At 39.5% G+C, this 12,239-nt stretch overlaps 1 protein-coding gene across 3 annotated transcripts in view; it reads right to left on the bottom strand.

The window, feature by feature from the left end:
• The window catches only part of LOC131226747 (vacuolar protein sorting 38-like), a 40,738-nt gene extending 37,730 nt beyond the window's left edge, over positions 1–3,008 (bottom strand). For all 3 annotated transcript variants that reach the window (XM_058222443.1, XM_058222442.1, XM_058222444.1), the window contains exon 1: positions 2,617–3,008. In XM_058222443.1, coding sequence (XP_058078426.1) covers positions 2,617–2,820 — 204 coding nt within the window. In that variant the 5' untranslated portion in view covers positions 2,821–3,008. The remainder of the gene's footprint in view (positions 1–2,616) is intronic.
• Between the last annotated feature and the right edge of the window lie 9,231 nt (positions 3,009–12,239).

Below are 12,239 nucleotides of genomic sequence, written 5' to 3'. Positions count from 1 at the left end.
GATAAGCGCTCACCGTGCTAAGTGGAACACTCACCTTCAAGAGTTCTTTATCATCCGTCACAAGGTGGCAAGGACAATCAAGTTGTTAATGCATTGTGTCGTCGTGCGCATTTATTATCATCAATGCTTGTCACTATTTCGGGATTTGAATAAATGCAGCATGAGTATACTGATTGCAAGGATTTCGGATGTATTTATACAAACGTTCTTAGTGGATAACATGCAAGACACCCACATTTCAGCATTCATGATGGCTACTTATTCTGAGGGACACAGCTTTACCTATCCAGTACTTCCATCCATGAGTATATTTTGAGGGAGTTACACGCCGATGTGTGTAGTTGTCACTTGGGTCGTGATAAGACCCTGGCTCCCTCATTGGAAATAGATACTTTTTGCATCATCTGAAATTAGATGTTGTAAAGATTTACTCATCATGCAAGGTTTGCTAGCTCGCTAAAGGTCAAAAGAAAAACGGTGGATTGTATCAACCACTGTCGATCACATTACGCTCTTAGGAAGATCTCAGCATGGACTTCATCCTGAATTTGCCAAGAACCGTCAGAAAGTTGATTCAGTATTTGTGGTGGTAGACCAATTTTCAAAGATTGCCCATTTCATTCCATGTTCAAATACAAGAAACACCCTCAAGATTGCTCAATTATCTTTTCAAGAAGTTGCTCATCTTCATGGGCTTTCAAAGACAATTGTATTAGATCGTGATACCAAATATGAATTATTTTTTAAGACTCTTTGGGTAGCACTGAAGACCAAGCTTTAGTACTCTAGTACCTACCACCCTCAAATCGATGGTCAAACGGAAGTGGTCAATCGTAGCTTAGGCAAGTTATTACGGTCTCTTGTCTGCGATCATATAGCTATGTGGGACCTAGTAATGCCCATGGCTGAATTTGCATATAATAACTCAAGTCAACAGATCCATAGGAATGTCACCTTTTAAAGCAGTAATTGGTAGGTATATGATCATGTCTTCCAGTCGAGTTGGTTCCTCTACCCATAGAGTCGAGGCCAAGCATAGAATCTGATGACTTCACCCATCATATGCAACAAGTGTATGACAAAGTTTGACACAATAGCACCACAAGTAATGAAAATTATTAGAAACATGTAGATGCAAGACGTTGCCGAAGGCGACATGGTTATAGCCCATATTCGTCCTAAATAGTTACCCGCTATATCCTTGAAAAAGCTCCATCCTCATAATGCGGGACCATTCAAAATCATAAAGACGATTAGTGTCAATGATTATGTTTTAGATCTCCCACCAAATTAACCTATCAATCCTACTCTCAATGCGGAAGATCTTTCCATCTATCATAGGTAGCATATTGAGAATAGTATGGAAGAACATGCCATCACACTTCTGACCATCACGATCATTGAGGTTCTCCACGACCAAATTGTCTCCACACGCCAAGGTGGTTACCTAAAGTTTCTCATCCACTAATAAGCACGACTTCTATCCGATGCCACATGAATCATAGTTGCAGATTTTCGGCACCTAAATTCTAACCTGTATTAGTAATATTAGGCCATTAACATGCCGAAGTCAAGTTCTTTCGAGCGGGGGAGAAGTGAATTGATCAAGTTGAATTGGGCCCCATATCTACGGGTCAAGCCCAGGCCCATTAAGCCCAAGCCCAACAACTGCCATCGATAGGTAAGCCCAAGCCTCTTATTTAGATGGCTAGCTAGCAAAATCAATAAGCTAGTTATGCAATAATCAATCAATCAAATCTTCTTAAAAGCATTCTTATCCCTTAGGCATCACTTGATTACTTTTACATTTTTGTAACAAGTCATTGATTGTTAATGGCATTATGAATCTTCTTTATTTGTACGTTTCAAAACTTGGTTAAAAGTTTGACATGAGTAGTATTAAGGCACCTTGGAAATGAATGAAAATTTCTAGTTATTGTTTTGCTTTATTTGTGATTCTTGTGACTTGTGCTTAGTTTGAAGGTATCTGCATTTGGGCGGATCCTTCCCATCAGCTGATTGTGCCAAAAGTGCATCCTACCTAATTAGTGGAGAAGACCGACGTGAGTTTTGAATCTGCGGTTGATTTAGCCTAAGAATTGGCTCAAAGATTCACCTAGATGGGCATAAGTGACTTTGTTTCGTGTGAATACACTACTTACCGGTAACTGTAAGTAACTTACAGGTACCCACAAAAAAAAAAAAAAAAAACTACTCACCTGTACAGCTTGCATCCAAACAGGCAGCACCTAAGTGACTTTAAGGAGAAAGTCACTTGCTACTTAAAAGCTTACAGACATCCAAACAACCCCTCATGGGCTGCAGATAGAAAGTTGAGAATAGAAACATATGAACATTCCACATTCAATTGAAAAAGAAAAAGACCCAAGATTGGTGGAGAGGATCTTCCAACCAGGGAGATTTACAGACCACGGTCCATCCAGAATCACATCAGACCAACGGTGATGATCAATGAACCATGGGGCCACTTGTCCTCAAGTGAAATGCTAATATTCTCGGGCTGCGAATCCAATTCAACACCCTCCATCGACAAAATCCAAATCCTCAAAACCCTACAATTCGAAATCGAACCTTAAATGGAAGAGGAAAACCAACCTGGATGAGGGACTCAAGCTTCTGGGAGAGGAGATCCTTCCTCTCTTTAGCTTTCTTGAGCGCTGACGACAGGCTCCAGAGCCTCGCCAGCTCCTGCTGCAGATCCTCCCATTCAACGACTTTCACGGACTCGGCGGCTTTGGCGTCGTTCGGGGATGCAAAGGCCCCCAATTCCGACCGAGATGATGATGTTGATGATGACATGGAGAGGGAAGGAGACAGATCTGGTCCGTTGATTCAGGGTATGGAGATCATGGATGGGCCTCATGACGGCTTGGAGATCATCGATTCATGGAGAGAGAGAGGCAGTTGGAGGGAGAACAGAGAGAAGACTGGTAGATGGAAATCGCAACGAGAGCATTTTGGTCATTAGGAATAAATGCTTGGGCCTGTTTGGGAGCGTAGATTTGGACGGCGCCGATTGTATACTGACAAGGTCGGTAGCCAAATCGCTACTGAAGTAACGTCACCAAGCTCTGTGGACCCACCATGATGCATGTGTTGTATCTAAACCGTCCAACCATTTTTAGAGATCGTTTTAGGGCACTACCAAGAGAATGAGATAGATCTAAAGTTCAAGCAGACCCACCATAGAAAATAGTGGGGAAAGTGACATCCACCGTTCAAAACTTCTCAGGGGCCACAGTAGTCTCCAATCAAGCTGATATATTTGTTTTCACTTCATCTATCTCTATGTTAACTTATGAATAGGTTGGATCTCAAAAATACAGCCCTATAAATGTTTCAACAGTGGGTGTGACTCCTCCCACGGTTTTCTGTTGTGGGTCCACTTGAAATTTAGATCTATTTCATTCTCTTTGTAATGTCATAAAATGGTTGGACGGTATGGATACAACACATGCATCATGGTGGGGTCCACAGAACTTAGTGCATCACTTCAGGAGCGATTTGGCTACTGACCTGTCAGAACCCCTGGATTCGGAACACCCAGGATTGGTAACACCATGGATTGGCAGTCCACCCAGTATGTTTGGCACCCGGGAGTGTGAATCAACTTTAATTCAAAAATACCTATGCATGGTATGGTTAAAGGGGTTTGAATTTAATTACTAAATCAACTTTAATATCTCTAATTAGTAAGATATACAATTTTTTACACTATGGTTGTGATAAGCCCGCTGAAATATATGCTTCGCTTGAAAATGATGAAATTTTAAGTCTCGAATGGACCGCAAGCACAAGATCATGTCTAAGTGACTAACCAACAATTTTTAACCGTTGATTAATATGGACAATGTTTGGACGGTACTTATTTACATGGACAATGTTTAGACGGTGCTGATCATCATTGTGGGCCATGTGCCCAATAGAATGATAGTGTACAGTGACACACATGTTACACCTGCAACTATTGAAATGGTTTTAGGTGTAATCCAAGCTCTCACCATGGATTGCAAACACCCTCAAAGAGGGGATTAGAAACCCCCTGGATTTGAAACCCCCAGTTACTTTATGCTGTCAAACAACCAAGGGGATTGAAAACCCTCTCCAATCCCCTCCAATCCATGGTGTCAAACGACCCCTCAACGTGAGAGGGAAGTTAGGAAACGATGAGAAGCTCAGGGCGTTTCGCGCCCTTGCAACGCAGGTTAAGCCAACGGCATCAGTGCCACACGTGTGCCAGATTCGGGCCGATTGGGGCCACCGTGATTAGATATTGAGAGAGCAGATTAGTTATTACCCGAAGCAGCTTAGTATGTGTTACCTAACCGTGCGGGGCCCACCTGAATGTATTTTTTGAATATCCACACTCTCCATCTATTTTTCCATCTCATTTCAAGGTGCGTTCCCAAAACATAAGAAGATCTCAAATATAAGGTGCTCTATACCAATAGAAAAATGACAAATAGCCATTAAAAACTTTTTGTAGGTCACAAATTATCAATCCGATCTTTTTATTTTCCCTTCACCCAAATCTTCTTGACATTATCAATAAGTTGTATTGCAAATAAGTATTATGAAAACCTTACAATGAGCTTTTGGAATTTTTAATGGTAATGCAGTCAGTCACCATTGTTTCATTTTGTATGGTCCCCTTGAGATTTGGATATGCAAAATTTTTGGTAGCCCTTTTTAAAATGGGCTTTAGAAAAGGATTAACGGCATGGACATACAACACATCGTCAAGGTGGGCTCTATTGTAGCGGTAACACCCATTAAGTTGTTACTAATTGTAGCACCTAATTTGTTTTAGAACTCATAAAAGCACATAAAGTGGAATCAAGCAAAGTAATCGCAATCGCACAAAGAAACTCAGCAAGAAGGTAATCAAAATTTTACGTGAAAAAACCTTTGACGAAAACAAAACAATGGTACAAAGCGACGAGTAATGCACTATGAAAACAATATTACAAGAAACAATAAATCTTACCGATTCAAATAACCCTCAAATCTCATTTGAAAACCCTAGATATGTCCTTAAACCATTTAGAACAACTTATAAAGTCCTAATCTTCTTCATGATCCTGATTACACTTGATATATAAATTACTCAACTGGAATAGGAAACAAATCACACACTTATGCAAAACTACACGTGCCTTTGATGGGTCATTCGATGGCATCAACGGACATCAAGGACTAATCGATGATACAAAATATTATTCGATGTCACTGATTAGCAACCTCCAAACCTGTCTAACAATCAACTATGATTTTTTTTCGAATTTTCTCAATGAAATTGAACGTCTGTTAAAGTCATCGACATTATTGACATATGCTCAATGAGATCAAGTGATCTATCGATGACATCGACGGTCCTTGTTAGACATTAAACAACAATCTATGCCATGTATTCAATCTTTATTTTTTATTGTTCCTTTGCTATCAGCATCTCTAATTGTCTTCCATCATGCCTTCATCATCGCTTCTCATGCACATTACGTCCTTAATAAAGCTTCGTCAAGCCTAGAGAAGTTGCACAAAATTTGAACTTCTCCGTGAGAACTACCTTTGTAAGCATGTCAGCCAGATTCACACTTACGTGTCTCTTATCAAGAGTCATACCTCGCTTCTCAAGCACCCGTCAAATAAAATGATGATGCACACTTATTTGTTTAGTACATGGGTGTTAAAACAGAGTTATTTGCCAAATTAATCGTGCTTTTGTTATCACAATTAATTAGCACAACCTCCTATTGAAGCCCCAACCGATTTACCATTCCCCTCAACCAAACGCCTTTCAGAATGCTTCTGTCACTGTTATATACTTCACATTGGTTGTGGAAAGTGTCACCACAAACTAAAGTTTTGACATCTAACTGATCGCTCCACTCGCTAAAACAAACGAGTAGCCGGAAGTCAACCTTCTATCATCTATAATAGTCGTATATTATGAATCCACATAACATATTAACTTGTCCCATTATTTTTCAAACTTCAAAATGTAATCCTGCGTACCTCGAATATATCGAGATAGCTATTTCACTGCCTCTTAGTGTTACTTGCCGGGGTCAGGCATACATCTATTAATAACACCCACCGCATGTTAAATATTTGGTCTCATATAAATCATGATATACATCAAGCTATCAACTGTGCTTGAATAAGACACACGAGACATAATATGATTTTATTCATCTATTTCGGGACGTCGTTCACAAGAAAGCTTGAAATGAGTCGCATTAAAGCTTAAAATGAGTCGATTTGGAAACGTTAAACGACTTTGTCTTGTCCATCCCGTACTTCACAAATACTTTCTTAAGATATTTTATCTAAGATAACTATAGACTGCTCATCTTCCTGTCTCCGTGTACGGTAATGCCGAGAACTCTCTTTGCACCCCCATATATTTCATCTCAAATGTCACTAATAATTGAGTCTTTGGTATATCGATATCAAATATGTTATAACTGGCGATAAACATGTCATCAACATACAATACTAAGATAATGAACTTCTCATCATTTAATGTCTTATAATAAACAATAATCATACTCACTCTCGGTAAACCTCTAACTCACCATGAAATTATTAAAATTCATGTATCATTGCCTAGGATATTATTTCAGACTATATAAAGACCTCGTAAACTTACAAACATTATTCTCCGCTCCCTTGTATTTTAAAACTTTCTAATTGCTTTATGTAAATATGCACTTCTCATTTTCCATACAGGAAAGTAGTCTTCACATCCATCTGTTCCAGCTCAAGATTGTATTAAGCAACCAACAATCACTATAAGAATTTGGCCTTTTATCGACGAACTTATTTCTGACGAAATTAATTTCGTCGATAAAAGAGTTTTTTCCTCGACGAAATCATATTTCGTCGGTAAAAGATTATTGCCACGACCAAATATGTTCCCGCCACCATTTACAACGACGGCCTGAAAACTTTTCCCGACAACATTATGTATCATCGGTGAAAACTATTTTTTCAATAATTATTTCGTCGGTAAATGTAATTTTTCCCTCCTTTGGTGTCATTTCCGATGATGGAGAGACTATTTTTACCGACGTTATACAATATTATCGATAAAGGAACTTTTTACCGACGAAAAAAATCGTCGATATAGGAGTTTTTTCCCCGACGAAATCATTTTTCGTTGGTAAAATATTCCCGCCATGACCAAATATATTCCCGCCACCATTTACAACGAAGGCCTGAAAATTTTTCCCGACGACATTATGTATAGTCGGTGAAAACTATTTTACCGACGAACATACTCGTCGGTATTATTGTTTTACCAACGAACATACCCGTCGGTAATGTCACTTATCCGGGCTTATGCCGATGAACATACTCGTCGGTATTATTGTTTTATCGACGAATGCACTCGTTAGTAATGTTGTTAATCCACAGTTTTACCGACGAAGATATTAGTCGGTATAAGCTGTGTTTACCGACGAAATATATTATTTTTTCCTACCAAAAGTAATATGTTTTGTCGACAAATTTAGTCGTTGGTATTTATTTTATTATTGCCAACGAAGTCATATTTCATTAGAAAAAGCCGATCTTATTGTAACGATCTTTCCGACGATCGATTAAAAAAGATAAAATAACAATGAATTATGTTGTCAATAAAAGAGCAATTTGTTGTAGTGAATATGAATATGATATATACTTGCTTCACCATGGTGTAGACACCCCATCCAAGCCAGCAATTTGATAAGGCATGGATGATCCCTAAGAATTGAACCTGAACCCCACACCCTAAAACCGCAACCGTTTCTCAAAACCTGATCCAAACCTTAGCCAAACCCAAGTCATCCCATTACCCGAATCCATAACTTAACTCAGGCCATCACCCAAGCCAAAGCATGCCCAAAAACCATCCATCTTTCGAGCCATACTCGAACCATTTTTGAGTCACTTTTGAGCCAAAAATCTAAAACGGGCTTTAAGCCATGCCCAGGGCCCGAATTGAGCCCACCGGCCAAGCTACGGGAGCAATTGTATCCAGGCGGTAATCGGATTACCGCCCCCTCTCGAAAAATGTGCGCAGAGGTAGATCAGTCAGAGGTGGCCTTCTCTCAACAAATGTGCCTGGAGCTACATCTATTTCTCTCCTCGAAAGTCAACTCTACCTGAACCTCTTTGATCATAAAATGCATACTATTTATCATTTTACCCGTCATGAGGCCCATCCATGATCTCCATACCCTGAATTAATGGACCAGATTTGTCTCCTTTCCTCTCCATGTCATCATCAACATCATCATCTCAGTCGGAATTGGAGGCCTTTGCATCCCTGAACGACGCCAAGGCCACCGAGTCCGTGAAAGTCGTTGAATAGGATGATGTGCAGCAGGAGCCGGCGAGGCTCTGGAGCCTGTCGTCAACGCTTAAGAAAGCTAGAGAAAGGAAGGATCTCCTCTCGCAGAAGATCATCGATTCATGGAGAGAGAGAGAGAGAGCGACAGTTGGAGAGAGAACAAAGAGAAGACTATTAGATGGAAATCGCTATGAGGGCATTCTGGTTATTGGGAATAAATACTTTTAACGTGAGAGGGATGTCAGGAAATGACGAGAAGCTCAGGGCATTTCGCGCCCTTGCAGCGCGGGTTAAGCCAACGACATCGGCGCCACACGCATGCCAGATCTGGGCCGATCAGGGCCACCATGATTAAATATTGAGAGAGCGAATTAGCTGTTACCCGAAGCAACTTAGTGGGTGTTACCTAACTGTGTGGGGCCCACCTTGATGTATTTTTTGAATATCCGTTTTGTTCATCTGTTTTTCCATCTCATTTTAGTGCGCGTTCCCAAAACATAAGAGATCCTAAATATAAGGTGCTATATACTAGTAGAAATAATGATGAATAGACATTAAAAACTTTTTGTAGGCCACAAAATTATCAATCCAATCTTTCTATTTTCCCTTCACCCAAATCTTCTTGACATTATCAATAAGTTGGATTGCAAATAAGTATTATGAAAACCTTACAATGAGCTTTTGAAAATTTTAATGGTGATGCTGTCAGTCGCCATTGTTTCATTTGGTATGGTCCACTTAAGATTTAGATATGCAAAATTTTTGGTAGCCCTTTTTAAAATGGGTTTCAGAAAAAGGATTAACGGCATGGACATACAACACATCGTCAAGGTGGGCTCTATTGTAGGGGTAACACCCATTAAGTTGTTACTAAGTGTAACACCTAATTTGCTTTAATAAAAGCACATAAAGTAGAATCAAGCAAAGTAAACGTAATCGCATAAAGAAACTCAGCAAGAAGGTAATCGAAATTTTACGTGGAAAAACTTTTGCCGGAAAAAAAAACAATAGTACAAAGTGACGAGTAATGTACTATGAAAACAATATTACAAGAAACAGTAAATCTTACCGATTCAAACAACCCTCGAATCTCATTTGAAAACTCTAGATATGCCCTTGAATCATTTAGAACAACTTATAAAGTCTTAATCTTCTCCATAATCCCGATTACACTTGATAAATAAACTACCCAACTGGAATAGGAAACAAATCGCACACTTAAGTAAAGTTGGCACACGCCTTTAATGGATCATTCGATGGCATCGACGGACATTGAGGACTAATCGATGATATCGAATATTCTTCGATGTCATTGATTAGCAACCTCCAAACCTGTCTAACAATCAACTATGATTTTTTTCAAATTTTCTCAGTGGGATCGAACGTCTGTTAATGTCATTGACGTCATTGACATATACTCGATGAGATCGAGTGGTCTATCAATGACATCGACAATCCTTGTTAGACGTTGACAACAATATACGCCATGTATTCAATCTTTATTTTTTATTGTTCCTTTGCCATCAACATCTCTAATTGCCTTCCATCATACCTTCATCGTCGCTTCTCGTGCACACTACATTCTTAATAAGGCTTCGTCAAGCTTAGAGAAGTTGCACAAAACTTAAACTTCTCTTTGAGAACTACCTTTGTAAGCATGTTAGCCAGATTCATACTTGCGTGTCTCTTATCAAGAGTCATACCTCACTTCTCAAGCACCCATCAAATAAAATGATGATGCATACTTATATGTTTAGTACGTAGGTGTTAAAACAGAGTTATTTGCCAAATTAATCGTGCTTTTGTTGTCATAATTAATTAGCACGACCTCCTATTGAAGCCCCAACCGATTTACCATTCCCTTCAACCAAACGCCTTTTTAAATGCTTTTGTCACTGTTAAATACTTAACATTGGTTGTGGAAAGTGTCACCACAAACTGAAGTTTTGACATCTAACTGATCGCTCCACTCGCTAACACAAACGAGTAGCCGGAAGTCGACCTTCTATTATCCACAATGATCGTATATTATGAATCCACACAGCATATTAACTTGTCCCATGATGTTTCAAATATCAAAATGTAATCCTGCGTACCTCGAATATATCGAGGTAACTATTTCATTGCTTCCTAGTGTTGCTTGCCGGGGCTAGACATACATCTGCTAATAACACTCACCACATGTTAAATATTTAGTCTCATACAAATCATGACATACATCAAGCTGTCAACTGCGCTTGAATAAGGCACACGAGACATAATATGATTTTATTCATCTGTTTCGGGACGTCGTTCATAAGAAAGCTTGAAATGAGTCGCATTAAAGCTTAAAATGAGTCGCATTGGAAACGTTAAATGACTTTACCTTGTCCATCCCGTACTTCACGAATACTTTCTCAAGATATTTTGTCTGAGATAATTACAGTTTGCTCATCTTTCTGTCTCTGTGTACGTTAATGCCGAGAACCCTCTTTGCACCCCCCATATCTTTCATCTCAAATGTCAATAATTGAGTCTTTGGTATATCGATATCAAATATGCTATAACTGTCGATAAGCATGTCGTCAATATACAATACTAAGATAATGAACTTTTCATCATTTAGTGTCCTGTAATACACACAATGATTATACTCACTCCCGGTAAACCTCTAACTCACCATGAAATTATTTAAATTCACGTACCATTGCCTAGGATATTATTTCAAACTATATAAAGACCTCGTCAACTTGCGAACATTGTTCTCTGCTCCCTTGTATTTCGAAACTTTCTAATTGTTTTATGTAAATATGCACTTCCCATTTCCCATGCAGGAAAGCAGTCTTCACATCCATCTGCTCCAGCTCAAGATTGTATTAAGCAACCAACAATACAAATCTGATATGTACTCGCTTCACCATGGTGTAGACACCCCATCCAAGCCAACAATTTAACAAGGCATGGATGATCCCTAGGAATTGAACCTGAACCCCACACCTTACGTAAAACCGCAACCGTTTCTCAAAACCTGATCCATCTTTTGAGCCATCCCATTACCCGAAACCATAACTTAACTCAGGCCATCACCCAAGCCGAAGCATGTCAAAAAACCATCCATCTTTCGAGCCATCCTCGAACCATTTTCGAACCATTTTTTAGTCACTTTTGAGCCAAAAATCTAAAACAGGCTTTAGGCCATGCCCAGGTCCCGAATTGAGCCCATCGGCCAAACTGCAGGAGCAATTGATGTGCGCAGAGCTAGATCAGTCAGAGGCGGTAATCCGATTACCGCCTTTTCTCAACAAATGTGCCTGGAGATACATCTATTTTTCTCCTCGAAAGTCAACTCTTCCTGAAACTCTTTGATCCCAAAATGCATACTATTTACCATTTTACCAAGCCTTTCAACATATATGAAAGTGTCACATGGCGTCTCCCTTCTCTCTACCAATCCAAAATTGCCACGTCATCATTTACCCTTCATAAATCCTTCAATTACACAAAAGTCATCTCAATGGGCTATAAATACCCCCCTTCTCTCTTAATTTAGGACAACTACCAACTAACAAAGATAAGGAGAGTGAGGGAGAGAGAGAAAGTGAGTGAGAGTGACAGGGAGCGCTTGAGTTCTTAAGCTCCCATCTTTTCCAGCCCCCTTTAGCCTCATCCAGCCATCTCTTAGCCTCTCAATCTCATTTAAGTCAATCATTCGAACCATGATGCACCTAAATATCCAAGCCATGTCAAGTACAAGCCAAAGATCATGCAATCATTACTAGCATTTATATTTTATCAATCACATCATTACTTCCCTTCTCAACCCCCTTGCTCCTCTATATTTCCATTGAATGTATGCTCTGTGACTTGCCAGAACTCTGGATCTTGTTATATCAGAAACTCATGG

The sequence above is a fragment of the Magnolia sinica genome, chromosome 15, assembly GCF_029962835.1.
Source record: "Magnolia sinica isolate HGM2019 chromosome 15, MsV1, whole genome shotgun sequence".
NCBI classification, from domain to species: domain Eukaryota; kingdom Viridiplantae; phylum Streptophyta; class Magnoliopsida; order Magnoliales; family Magnoliaceae; genus Magnolia; species Magnolia sinica.
The sequence above is the reverse complement of the archived record's forward strand: the minus strand, read 5'-3'. Positions and strand labels throughout refer to the sequence as shown.